General features: G+C 39.9%; 1 protein-coding gene across 1 annotated transcript; it reads left to right on the top strand.

Annotated features, from left to right (window-relative positions):
- The first annotated feature begins 6,385 nt into the window (after positions 1-6,385).
- LOC104418586 (CDPK-related kinase 5) lies at positions 6,386-13,543 on the top strand. Its single transcript, XM_010029966.3, has 11 exons — positions 6,386-7,334; positions 9,187-9,317; positions 9,441-9,482; positions 9,611-9,719; positions 10,547-10,625; positions 10,722-11,018; positions 11,086-11,198; positions 11,999-12,106; positions 12,192-12,254; positions 12,356-12,523; positions 12,989-13,543. Exons 1-11 carry the CDS (start codon positions 6,717-6,719, stop codon positions 13,124-13,126), a joined length of 1,866 nt encoding a protein of 621 aa, XP_010028268.2. The 5' UTR covers positions 6,386-6,716; the 3' UTR covers positions 13,127-13,543.
- Positions 13,544-13,994: the final 451 nt, after the last annotated feature.

Below are 13,994 nucleotides of genomic sequence, written 5' to 3'. Positions count from 1 at the left end.
ACTAGAAAGACGCGTTTGGTAAACTTGTTCGGGGAATAAAAATGAACAAAAACACGTTTGGTAAATTTATATTCTTTTTTTTTTTGCTTCTTTCAATTTTTTAATATTTTTATTTTATTATTCCTTTTTCTTTCTTTTTTCTTTTTTTTTCTTCTTTTGGCCGGCAGCCTCGCCCAGCCACGACAAGGCTCGCCGGCGCCGGTGAGGCCGAGCCTCGCCGTGGTTGGGCGAGGCTCGGCCTCACCTTGGCCGGGCGAGGTTGGCCTCGCCCAAATCTAGCGAGGCCGAGCCTCGCCCGCGTCGGTGACGCTCGGCCTCGCCTTGGCTGGGTGAGCTTGGCCTAGCCCGGCCGACGAGGTCGCCGGCCCTCAACGGCCGGTCGCCGAGCCATGGCCGAGGGCCGGCGACCGGCCAAAGAAAAAAAGAAGAAGAAAAGAAGAAAAAAATAGAATAAAAGAGAGGAGAGAGAAAATTGTTCTTCGAAATGTTTCCGGAACAAAACAACTTTTTTTTTGTTTCTTATTTCCGTTCCAATTTTGTTTAGGAAAAAAAAATAGATTTTGAACAAAAATGCAAACAAACGCGTTTTTTTTTTTTTTTTTTTCGGGAACAAAAAAAAAATTTTTGTTTATAAACAAAAAAAAAACATAAACATGCACGCCCTAAATGACCACTTTGAATATTTATTTGAAATAAACTCCACTTCATATTCTTTTTTGAGAAAATAATGACATTTTGGGTCTTTATTGGAGATTTTTCCAAGAGAAAATAAAAGAATATTTTATGTTATCAACCATGAAAATACTCATTATTGGGATCTCGTTAGGTCCCCGTCCGTGATGAAAATGAATTTTATCGTCATCATCAAATAAGGAAAGCGTAGGAATTGATTACGTAACTAACCGAACTGTTTTTTTTTTTTTTTTGGGACATGTGTCGTCCTCTACGCCCTTAGTGGAACCCAACAAATCTCCCGTTAAATCTGTAACCAAACACAGGTTAATTTGTCATCGGACATCGTGCCTATTTTTGGTCGTGGAATAGATGGGTCCGCTGAAAAGGGTTTCGTTAAATGCTGCCCTTTTTAATTTTATTTATTTAACCATTTAGGTGGAGGTTGCAAGTAAGTGAAGATTGGTATTTAATGGGAGAAGGTCAAATGTCGCTGTCTTGGGATTGACAATAAATTGATACCTTCCCCCCTCTCTTTCTCTCTCTCTATCCATTCATTAACTCCTTTCCATCTCTTGTGATGTTGGCCCCCCCTCCTCTCCCTCCTTTTTACACAATCCAAAAATTGATATGTTACGTGAGTTCTTTCCTTTCTTTATTTTGTGTGTCTCCGCAATCAATCGTTTTGTACCTTGAATTTTTAATATCATAATTCAAGTTGGACATGTCGTCAATCGCGGGTCATGATGTATTGGAATGGCTATGAAGTAAATAATAGAAAATATCGTAAAAGTAATTGATGTGACGATTCATAATAAAAACAATAAAACACTTAGTTGTGAACAAGTAATATTGTACAAAAAAAGTAATATCGTGGAGAATACATTCCCTTAACATACAGTTGATATTTTCTAACTCTTAGTTACACTTGATACTCTCTCGTAGTGACCCATGCTCTTTTTGCGTTTAGCCAAAATGTGGAAATCCTAGCCTGGTTTATAGCAACAAGACTAAACCCAACCTTCCGATGACTTGTTCATCCTATTTGGGACAAATACAACTCAAATATTAACACCTCTAGTGCAACAACACATACTACATTAAAACTCTGTTTGTTTCATGGAAAATATTACAATTTTAAAAAATATTTCTAAAAATGTCATTTTCTAGGAAAATTGCCATATTTTTTGTTTGACTGAAATCTAAAAAATAATCGAAATTTTTTTCACTGTTTCAAAAGAAAAATATGATTTTATTTTCATATACACATGCACTATTTAAGCACTGATGACTTGCGCTAAAATAACTAGGAAACCAAACACAAGCACCAAGGTCTTAGATTTGACCTCGCTAGACTTGCATTCACATGCCCTGGTCTCTAGCACATGAACCTAGGTTCAAGCGCCCTGGTCTCTAGCACATGAACCTAGACATAGGTGCCAAGGTCCTAAATCTAGTCTCGACTTCAATGGACTAGGTCCTCGGCTTCGACATGAGGGGTTTGAGCACATACACTAAGGTCTCAAGCTACATGTTGAGGATTAGGGGATGAACTTAGGGTCCTTGGCCATGTCTTAATGAACCTAAGTCGGGGCACTAGGGACCTAAGCACGGGCATCAGTCATTGCCTCGGCCTTAATGAACCCAAGCCTAGGTGTAGAGACTCGAGTATGGGCGCTAGTGTCCTAGGCTTGACCTCAATGGACTTAAACTCGAGCTTAGACGTGAGGGATATGAGCATGGGTTTAGGGGGTCCTAAGGCTGGCTTCTATGGAGCTAGGGTTCATCTCCATGGATCGAGGCACAAGTGTTAGGAACTTGAGGCACAGGCACTAAGGTCTCAGGCCAAGGTGCCATGAAGCCAAGCAACAGTATTGGGGTATTAGGCCTAGGCTCCTTGGACTTAGACTCAAGTGTTAAGAACTAGCCAAAGGCGTCGAGGTAGTGTCTCGAGTCCCACTTTTATTTTTACCCAAGCTTGGGCATTGGAGTTCTGACATGACCTCTTTGCACCTGAGCCAGCCTCAATGGACCTCGGTAGACCTAGCTTCGGCATTTGGGTCTAGGTTCATTGCAAAGGGCTTGGGAACGAGGGTTGGGGTTCTCTTATACAAGGGCAAAGTTTTGGGTCCAAGTGTCATTTTCTAGTTATATTTTGGAAGGTGATTTCTGATTTTTAAAAAAGAAATCCTTTTCTTTTTAATTTAAGTATACGTTTTCTATTGACTAGGAAATATTTTTCGTTGACTAATTTCCCTAAGCGATCCACGAATTATAAAAAGAGATAAATATTTTCCACAAAACAAATAAAGACTAAGTGTCGATATAAGTTTATTACCCATTACAGGTTTACTTTTTCTATATTAAGGCTATTTGTTAACACTTAAGCCTAAGTACCACTTTTTGCAAAACTTTGAGATATTATTTAATTCTTAAAAAAATTATGAAAAAAATGGTATGCTAATCTGCATACTAACATTTGGATGATGTACATTTTGGATTAAAGAAAAGTCAAAACACATTGGCCACAGTATTTAAATTACGCAAAAAAAGAAGAAGTAAAAATGTGAAATTCAATCCAAACAGGTTTGGATATATCATGACATCGTTGATTGCGTATTATGTAATTACAAATTGATCAAAGCATGAATCCGACGTATCTTCTACTCTTGACATCCTCAAAACTCTTCAATGAAGAGTGAACATGCGAAATGATTCCAAGTCATTGATGAAGAGGGAAGCTCTATGTACTCAAGTACTGTGGATTTCTAGTTACAAATGACAGCTCCGAGACATACATTATGGAGGATTTTCGTTTATTGTGAAATTTAAATAAGATTTTTTTGGGGGCCACATTTAGGAAAGATTTTATATATTTCTTTTTTAGCCATGAAAAGAAGTATAAAATTTTGGAATACTTGAATAAGATTTTTTGGGGCATTTTAGGAAGGATTTAATATATTTCTTTTTAGGCATGAAAAGAAATAAATTTTTTTGAATACTTTAATAAGATTTTTTCCGGCTTATTTAGGAAATATTTTATAAATTTCTTATTTTAGCCATGAAAAGAAATATAAGGGCGTGCATGGAAACACTCCAAAAAGTGTTTCCGCACACTTCGTAAAGTGTTCCCTGAACAAAAAGGAACAAACGCGTTTGGTTGCGTTTTTGTTCTTTTTTTTTTTTTTTGTTTCGAACGAAATAGAAACAGAAAAAGAAACAAAAAAAGTTGTTTCTCCGGAAAGAAACACTTCGGAAGAAACAAAAGAACAAAAACGTCTCTTCTCTCTCTTTCTTCTTTTCTTCTTTTTTTTCTTTTTTTTTGGCCGGTCGCCGGCCTCGGTCCATGGCCGGCGACCGCCGTCCGAGGCGAGCGCCCGCCCCCGGCGAGGCTCGGCGTCGCCGCCCCGGCGAGCTCGGCGTCGCCGCCCCCGGGCTCGCGGGATCGGGCGAGCTCGAGCTCGCCCGGCCATGGCGAGGCTCGGGCTCGCCGGATCTGGGCGAGCCCGAGCTTGCCCGACCAAGGCGAGGCTCGGCGTGGCCCGCGCCGCGAGGCCGAGCCTCGCCTTGGGTGGGCGAGCTCGAGCTCGCCAGATCCGGCGAGGCTCGGCCTCGCCATGGGCTGGGCGAGCTCGAGCTCGCCAGATCCGGCGAGCCCGAGCCTCGCCGGGGCCGGGCGACGCTCGGCTCGCCGGATCCGGGCGAGCCCGAGCTCGCCCGGCCAAGGCGAGGCCGAGCCTCGCCCAACCACGGCCAGCTCGGCCTCGCCGTGGGGCGAGCCTCGCCGTGGCCGGGCGAGGCCGCGCCCCGTCGGCCGGCCACGGAGGCGGTGACCGGCCGGAAAAAAGAAAAAATAAAAAGAAAGGAAAAAATAAAAAATAATAAAAAATGTTTAAAAATTAAAATAAACAAAAAATAATAAAATTTAACCAAACGTGTTTCTTCATTTTTTATTCCCCGACCAAACGTTACCAAACGCGTTCTTTTTGTTCAAAAATTGTTCCCGGAATGAAACACTTTTTTTTTTTCTCGTTCCCGAAAAAAAAAGCACGAAATAAATCCATGCGCACCCTAAAATTTTGAATACTTAAATAAGATGTTTTGGGCGGCATATTTAGTAAAGATTTTTTTCATATTCCTTTTTAAGCCATGAAAAAAGAAAAAGAAAAACCCTTCCTCAGGATTTTGAAATTTGAAACAGCTCCTTTTTAGTAGATTTTGTAACCGAGAGAGAGAGAGAGAGAGAGAGAGAGAGAAGATAAAGTTACCGGGCAAAGTACAAATAATAAAAACATATCACGTATTTAACAATGATATTTTCCCCCTTTGCTTTTGGACCTTTGCTGTTTGACTTTTAACCCCACCGCCTATATTATTACCATTTGAACAAGAACGACGGTACAAATTTGTACTTTAGGGCTGACCGTTTATATGTCCTGTTTCGTGCAAACCTACATTTCTTTTTCTTTTTTTTTTTTCGCGAAAACTTACATGTTTTTTTTTGGTCGAACGAAAACTTACATTTCAATAGTGACCATTTGTAAAAATAAAATAAAAAAGGAAGTGAAAAGAAAGAGACAGCATAACCAAGTAATTAATCCATGATCAACATTTTTAATGACAAGACATCACCTCGCAGTCTCATTTATTAGTGACATCATAATAATAAATACTACATAAACCCTAGCAGAAGCATTTTGATGTTTACTAATTGCTTTCGCTTGTCTCATACATTTTGGTAAGTGCTTAGAAATCACACCTAGCCCATTTTGGGATTGACTTAGAAGTAAAGGCATTCCCGTACTTTCAATTTTGAATAGATGGCAAACGGTTTCAATTCCTATGTTGGAGAACTTAGGTTCAAGTTGAGGCTCAAGATACTATTGACAATGAGGTTTTATGCTAGTTTTTCTTTAGGTGACAAACTAATTATGATAATTAGTCGAATTATAGAAACAAGAAGAAGATTGCACTTCCCATGCCCAATGTGTCATTGGAATCTCACATTCTTATAATCACATTCAAATTTCATTCACGGAATCACTAGCTATTTTTTCCGAAATTTAAATAGAGCCTGTAATCGGTAAATAATAAGGCATTCCACGTTCCACAGATGAGCGACATTAATATTCAGTTGTTTAATAACAGTCTAATTCATACAAAAAATAACTTTTGTTTCCACATATCATCGTAACTCTTATATTCTATCCATTTTTCAATTTAAAATATAGAATGCTTTTCACATTGTATCAAGTTCCGACATGTAAAATTCACCAAATATGTATGATGATTTTATTTTGTCTACAAAATGAGGTAAGAAAGTTGAGAAATGACATTATTTCATCCTAAATTCAATCCTTAAACCCGAGATCCGGTCGGGCACCGCCAAAGAAACATCACTTGCGGCTCACGCCGCTGTCACGCGGCAGGACCACCACACACGTTCCCATCGCCCGCCCGCACAGTCACATCTCGCGCGGGTCAATCCACATTCATTGAATTAATTTTTTTAATTTTCGTCGCCCCATTTATTACTGTCATTATCATTATTTTTTTCCTGCACACCCTCTGCATTATCCTTTTTTTTTATTATTATTAACCGACCCATCGATTTCAAAATTAAAAAAAAATTTAGTCCAACGACTCCGGATTTCATCCTCATTTATATATTTTTTTAATTACGTCGGCCGCAAAAAGGAACCCCCCGAAAAGCAGAGCGGATCACCGTCTCCTCTCCTTTTTATCATCTTCTTCTCCTTCTTCTGCAGATCTCCCCACCTTCCTCCCAAAAAAAAAAAAAAAAAAAAAAAAAAAAAAAAAGGAAAGGAAAGAAAGAGAAGTCGCACTGCAGACACACTTTCTCTCTCTAGATTCTTGTTTTTCTTGCTTTTTCTGGCCATCGGAGAAGAAGAAGACGACGACGGGGAGCTCTCGGACTTCGCCATTTCAAATTCTCTCGTCCGCAATGCTTTAGCCCCCCCCGCTTGCTTCGAAATTTCTCTCTGCATTTCCGGCGTTCGAGGAGGAGGAGGAGGAGGAGGAGGATGGGGCTGTGCACTTCGAAGCCCACTTCCCAGCTCGATCTCTCCTCTCCCGCGCCCGGGCAGCGAGGGATCGCCGTCGCCAACGGCGGGGCCGGCCCGGCCGAGGAGCGGCGGAACCCTGATTCGGGCTCCGTCAACGGCGGCGACCCGGGAAACCGCGTTCCCAAGGAGGAGGCCGGGGGGGACGGGCGGAAGTCGCCCTTCTTCCCGTTCTACAGCCCCAGCCCGGCGCACTACTTCTTCTCGAAGAAGTCCCCCGCGGGCCGGTCCCCGGCGAACGGGAACGCGAACGCGAGCGCGAACTCGACGCCCAAGCGGTTCTTCAAGCGGCCGTTCCCGCCGCCCTCGCCGGCGAAGCACATTAAGGCCGCGCTCGCGCTGCGGCGCGGGACGGTGAAGCAGAACGAGGCGGCGATCCCGGAAGGGAGCGAGGCGGAGGGCGAGGGGCGGGTGACGGGGCTCGACAAGAGCTTCGGGTTCTCGAAGAACTTCGGGAGCAAGTATGAGCTTGGGGACGAGGTGGGGAGAGGGCATTTTGGGTATACTTGCCGTGCAAGGTCCAAGAAGGGTGAGCTTAAGGGTCAACAGGTAGCTGTGAAAGTCATACCGAAAGTAAAGGTTTGATCTTCTCCTTTATGGCCTTCTATGTATGTCGGAAATTTTTGTGGTTTCAAGTACGCTGGGATAAGTGATGATTTGTTGAGCTTCGAATTCATTTTCCTTGGGCCGTCTTTTGAGGGGGTCCTGTCGTCTGTGATCCCCTGTAGTTGCTAAAGAATACCTCTTGAATAACTTCCTGGAACTTCAATGGATAGGATGTGAAATGGGTCTTTTGAGAGAAGGTGAAGAATCATGTTGCGTCCCGTCCATTCAGATGTTCTCGTGTTTATGTCGTATCACATTTGGGTGTGACTTGAGTAATTTTTTCTCATGTGTTGTCTTTGAGTTGTGTCATTTTATTGTCCTAAATCACCTGTGGTGGATGAGTATTATGTCGTGGCGGGGGTTGATCCGTAGAACAGAGGCAATTCTACCACCAGCTAGTGACAAGTCGAGACACATTCATGCTTTGATGATTTTTAATCTTTTGCATCGGTTTGTACCATTGGAGATAATGTTGAAGCCTGGTGAGGGACTTGTCTGGTTTTTTTGTTTTTGGCTTTTGTCTTCAAGTATTTCAGTGGAATTGGTGGTGATCCATTTCGACTTGCTTTCTTATTGGTGAAGTTATCATATTATAATGCTAGTTGCAATGTCACATGAAGTTAAGCAAGACAAACTAGAAGTGCCAAAGAAAGAATGCGAAGTATCAGCCCAAGCATGGTCTTTGCCTTTTTTCTTTGAATACCTCTACCAGGTCATTTGTACAGCATATAGTTTTATTGATAAATACGGGATGTCACTTTCAATTGCATAAAGTTGAACCAGCCGTTCTATCTATAATCTATAATTTTAAAACTGGACTTTAAGATACGTACTCAACTGTACTAGAAGAACATAGATCTGGAAGGACAAAAATGACCTAGATCATCTTTAGTGTTGCCTCCACAACCACAGCAACGGTGTCACCTGTTTGATTTCTTTCTTCTGAAGTTCTGTCGCTTTGAAGTGTATGAAGAAAAAAATCCTTAAACTGATGTTGCTCTTTCTTGTGAGGTTGAGGTTCTCCTGTTATGGGTTGCCTTCTCCATGAAAGATACATATATCACAATGGAAGCCCAAGTAAATTAGCCAGTTTTGAAATTCAGATGGAAGTAATTCAATTGGCGAACCTAATGGCCTGATTCATGAACTTAGCAATGAGCTATCACTTACAGTGTGTTTACCCTAATTTCTGTAGATTCTTGTTGTTTGATTAATTAAAAGAAAGCATTGTGTTGCAAAAAAAGCAGTAGCGCGAACCAAGTCACTACAATAATCACTTCCAGTAACTTAAAAGATGGAATTGTGCGTGCAACTTTATCTAGGGGGCTTTTACCCTATAGGACTTAGAGATAGCCTTCTAGGATCCATCCTTTGCTGTTGTGTCTGATCAGTGGTAGGCACTGATCTTTCTGTTAATCAAAAAATATCTTTTCAGTTATTCATTTGTCTTCAAAGGGACCAAAATGTTACTTTCAGGTGGAGAATAGGTTTCATTGATAATGGCAAAGGAACATTTATCTATGTTATGAGCAAAGTACACGAGAATTATGGTGATAAAATTGCAAAGAAATGCACATCCAGTTTGGTATTTCTCCTGATTCAGTATATGCTCTAGACTCTGGAGGATTTGGCTTTACTTGGAAGAAATTGGTGAAGCACATCTTTTTGGTGCCATGTTCCTATTTGCTAGTATTCCCTCAAGTTTGCCTTATTTTAGTTTTCTTTACTTGGTTAAAGCAGAGAAATTTTGCCAAGTACCATAGTTTTTTTCGTTGCCTGTTTCTTATTTTTCTGATGGATCTTGATATACTTTTTTTCTCTTTAGATGACGACCGCAATTGCTATTGAGGATGTGAGAAGGGAGGTCAAAATATTGAGAGCTTTGACTGGACATGACAATCTCGTGCAGTTTTATGATGCATATGAAGACCATGATAATGTCTATATTGTAATGGAGTAAGCTCTGTTTGCTGGACTTTATCTGAGCTTTCTGCTTTATTATCATGTTGGAAGTGTAAATTTTTTTTGGATGTTTGCATACTGTGACTCAAAGTTTTGATAATTTCATGCTTCTTTCAGGTTATGTGAAGGAGGGGAACTCTTGGATAGAATACTTTCAAGGTTATCTTTTGTGCTAGCTTCTTTTATTCTAGCCTTAGATAATAGATGAATTTATATAGATGGATGATCCTTAAAAATGGAGATCTTGTGTTGCCAGACGCTCATTTTCTGGTGTCTTATTTGATCAGGGGCGGGAAGTACTCGGAGGATGATGCAAGAGCTGTTTTGATACAAATACTAAATGTTGTCGCTTTTTGCCACCTGCAAGGTGTGGTGCATCGGGATCTGAAACCTGAGGTGGTCATGTACTCCTTTTCTTTTTGCACAGTTGTTTCATTATGTACTGAGGATCCTCTCTTGTGTGAAATTTGTAATCTCATTTTCGTTTTACAATAGAGCAACCTCTCTTCCTTATCCTCTTTGTGGCTTCTGTTTCTTCCCTGAAAAGGTTTTTGGACTCACTTTCCTAGTTCCTATTTGGCCTTAAGAATTTTGGGAAATGGTCTTCTTATTGGTCTATCTACTTTACTACTGTTGCCTAAATTGCAGTACACCCAACTTTATTGCAATTATACCATTTCCTTGATTTGATGCAATCATGTATACTCAAGTTTGTAGGAGTCTTGAAGTTGACAAATTATATTTAAGATCTTCTAGAAACTGCGCTTGTAATTTGTTGACTCACATTTTGTCAATTTTTCTTTCTTGAACGCTTGAACTAAAGGAATATGTAGAATGATTTTTTTATCATGATATTTCTGTTATTCGTATGCACGACTATGATTTACATGATATCAAGTTGCATACTTTTGAAGACAGTTTCGTGCTTGGATGTAGTTACCTCCACATAATTATTTTCTTTCGCCATAATGTTCATTTTTCTTCATTTGTATCCCATTTTGTGTTGGATATAAAAATCACCTGAGTAAGGGAAAGGTACTAACTCTGGCCCAAACTTATGTTTAACTTAAACAATTTTCATTTCTTTGGAAAAAGATATATAAACCAAAAGAGAGAGGAATTGCTTTTAAAATGTTAGCCATAATTTGCTGCTTTGCATCAGCTTTTTCAAAATATTTTTGATCGACCTATTCTCATGGAAGTGTGCCTAATTGCTTGATCAGAATTTTCTCTTCTCGTCGAAGGATGAAACATCTACTTTGAAGGCCATAGATTTTGGTTTGTCAGATTTTGTGAAACCAGGTATGCATAACCCTTTAGTTTATAGCAGCTTTGGTGCATCAGTCTGAGGGCTCAAGAAATTACCTAATGTTGAGAATCGTTCTAATTGCTATACAGATGAGCGGCTAAATGATATTGTCGGTAGTGCGTACTATGTAGCTCCTGAAGTTCTCCATAGAGCTTACACTAGCGAGGCAGATGTCTGGAGCATAGGCGTAATTGCATATATTCTGCTCTGTGGCAGTCGTCCCTTTTGGGCCCGAAGTGAGTCCGGGATCTTTCGAGCTGTTCTAAAAGCTGATCCAAGTTTTGATGAACAACCTTGGCCTTCAGTATCCTCCGAGGCAAGAGACTTCGTGAAGCGCTTATTAATTAAAGATCCCAGGAAAAGGATGACTGCTGCACAAGCTCTAAGTAGGTTTCATCTGCCAATGAAGATGCCAGTTCTTTTATGATGTAATTCTAACATTTTCTTTGGCAGGCCATTCGTGGATAAAGAATTATAAAGAGATCAAAGTGCCTCTAGATATTCTTATATTCAAACTCATGAAGGCATATATGCGTTCATCCACACTCAGAAGAGCTGCCTTAAGGGTATGTAAAATAATGTAACTTAGCTGTCGCTGAGTTTGTCTGTTCTGGAAATGGAACCGGTTCCATTGATGCACTGGCATCTTTAATTGGAATTTAAAACATGGCTCAAGGAACGTGAAGCAATTAATTATCAGCAGGATCTTCATTGTGATTGCAATGAACTTAAACTACTTAATATCTATTGTTGCTTCACAATTAAATGGACGTTGAAAACTTTGCCACATTGCTGCGTTTTGTTTTTTCTGGACAAGCTTTGGACTCTTTTCCTCAGATTAACGGTATAATGTACCTTTGAAGTTGCTTTCTCTGTTGCTCTGGAGAGCTGGTTCTATTGTGTGCTACAGCAGATTGTGTTGCTTAGATTAGGAGAACTTTTCTAGGAAAGGAACTTGGCATGGTATGAATAATGAAGGAGCAAGACTTAGCCTAGTGATGGTTCACTCTTACCAAGATCAGAGTCTTGGGGTTGAATTCAATCTTCTATGGCTAATTTTTTGCTCCCTTATCTTTTAATTCTCTTTTATTTAGCATTGTTATTATTTTGGGCATGTTAGATTTTTAACCATCAGTTTGCTGAGTTATTAGTGGCAAAGGATGATTAAAGGATGGGTATGGTTAGTGTAAATATGGTTTATTTAATGGACTTTGACATCAAATCTGAAGGAGAATCTAGGACAGAAACAAGAGAAGGAGCTACAATGAGATAATGTGGAAGAAGGGATGTTGAGGCATGCTTTAATCTTTTATTGAAGATATTATACTTAGTTTTTGCTGACAGTTCACTCATGTGTTTATTACAGGCTTTGTCCAAAACATTGACTGGAGATGAGCTTTTTTATCTGAAAGAGCAGTTTTCTCTATTTGAACCAAACAAGAATGGTACCATAGGATTTGAAAACGTTAAAATGGTTGGTATCACCACTTGGTAGTGTCATTGTTTTTCCCCGCTTGGTTTTAATGAGATTGTGGTCTTACATACTTCGATCTTGCTAGGCCTTGATGAGGAATGCAACGGATGCTATGAAAGAATCGCGTGTCCTAGATTTCTTGACATCGGTATAGCCCTCATCATCGAACTTTGTTAATTTCATACCATTTTCTGTTTTTGTCAACGGTAGATCTTGAATGTTGAATTGCTCTTCTTTACCTTGGGACAGCTTAGTGCACTTCAATATAGGAGGATGGATTTTGAAGAGTTTTGTGCAGCTACTCTAAGCGTCCATCAACTTGAAGCTGTTGATAGATGGGAACAACTTGCTCGTTGTGCCTATGAAATTTTTGAAAAAGAAGGAAACCGGGCTATTGTCATTGATGAGTTGGCTTCGGTAGGTTGTTGATTTCAGCTACTTTGCAAGAATTGGCAACTATATAGTCACCCATGCATTACATTTTTTTTGCTGCTCTTACGTGATATCTGCCCATTTTGTGAATTGCATGGTTGTCCATACTTATTTTATCTTTTGGTTGGCTTCTCCCTTTTGCCCGTCAAAAAGATTGCCTGTAGCTCCCGCAGCTTATCAGTAATGAGGTTATTGAGTAACTTTTTGTGTATATCCATGATTGTCTAATATCTAGTTTCTTTCAGTTGATCGTTTCCATGTAAATGCGGATTCTAAGATGATATTCTAACCTGATTCCTTCTAGTTTTATGTGTTGACAAGTGAAAGTGGGGCATCTCTATGCTTTTTCTATGGTGCATGATCAGTTATGCATAAGCGATGTGTTCTCATATTTCGGAATCTGTATCAGGCTCTATCGACATCACCTGACATCTTTGATCTTTTTTGCAGGAACTAGGTGTGAGCAGTTCAGTCCCCGTGTATGCTGTACTCCACGATTGGATCAGACATACCGATGGAAAACTGAGCTTTCATGGCTTTTTGAAATTGTTGCATGGCATCTCAAGTCGAAGTCTTGCAAAAACTTAATAAGCAGATATAAATTTTTAAGTTCAAGCCCGTACTTGCCCTACCTGAGGTTCCTGTGACAAAGTGATGGTCCTGCAGAGAGGGAATGCATGCCGTTCCTATGCATTGGAAGATACATACGGTTTGGCAGTGTTTGACCAGATTGGACAGAAGTATTTTTTCAGTCTTAGATGCAATGAGTGTGCATAACCAGAAGTATATTACTAAATGTCGCGCAGTCGGAATCGCGCAGTCGGAAATGAAGCTTAGGCATTTGTGTTTTCTTCATGTAAAAAGTTGTAGCCGAGTGGGTCAATTGCAGGTGGGAAGTATTTCTCAAACTCAACTGGTTTAGAGAAGAACTGATTGTTAACTGATTTTCTGACATATTGGACTGCGCTGACTTACCAACAATCCCAAATTATCTTTGCTTCTACTTGTCTTATTTAATCTGAACTCTCTCTCTCTCTCTCTCATACACACGCACTCTGCACACTCGCGGAAGTTAATGTTCATTGGGCTTTTTATGAGGAGGGAAACCAAGAAATTTCTGGTCTGAGAGTGTCTGGATCTATTCCATTCATATAACATAAGATTGAATTAATTAATTGAGGAAATTTTTTTCATTATTGACAATAATTTTATGTTAAATAATTCTGTGAATGATGAAAATATTTTTCTATTTATTTATTTTTATAAGCGATATAATTGATTATTTTTAAGAAGTGGTTCTCCAAATCAATTTTTTCCCATGGAACAAAGTATCCTTAATTTATGAATGTATGCTATTGAGGAGCAATACTCTAGGAAAAGTACCAAAAAATCATAAACCTATTTTATGGGTATTAATTTAGTCCTGAATTTTTTAATTGAACCAAATTAGTCTTAA

The sequence above is a fragment of the Eucalyptus grandis genome, chromosome 9 (assembly GCF_016545825.1).
Source record: "Eucalyptus grandis isolate ANBG69807.140 chromosome 9, ASM1654582v1, whole genome shotgun sequence".
NCBI lineage: Eukaryota > Viridiplantae > Streptophyta > Magnoliopsida > Myrtales > Myrtaceae > Eucalyptus > Eucalyptus grandis.
Note: the sequence above shows the minus strand (reverse complement) of the source record. Positions and strands in the feature narration are given on the sequence as shown.

Bases quoted from the DNA above. Each gene is read 5' to 3' on its own strand.
- LOC104418586 (XM_010029966.3), top strand. From the start codon at position 6,717: ATGGGGCTGTGCACTTCGAAGCCCACTTCCCAGCTCGATCTCTCCTCT. The intron at 12,107-12,191 runs GTTGGTATCACC...CGATCTTGCTAG, and splicing joins GATTTGAAAACGTTAAAATG to GCCTTGATGAGGAATGCAAC. The intron at 12,524-12,988 runs GTAGGTTGTTGA...TCTTTTTTGCAG, and splicing joins TCATTGATGAGTTGGCTTCG to GAACTAGGTGTGAGCAGTTC.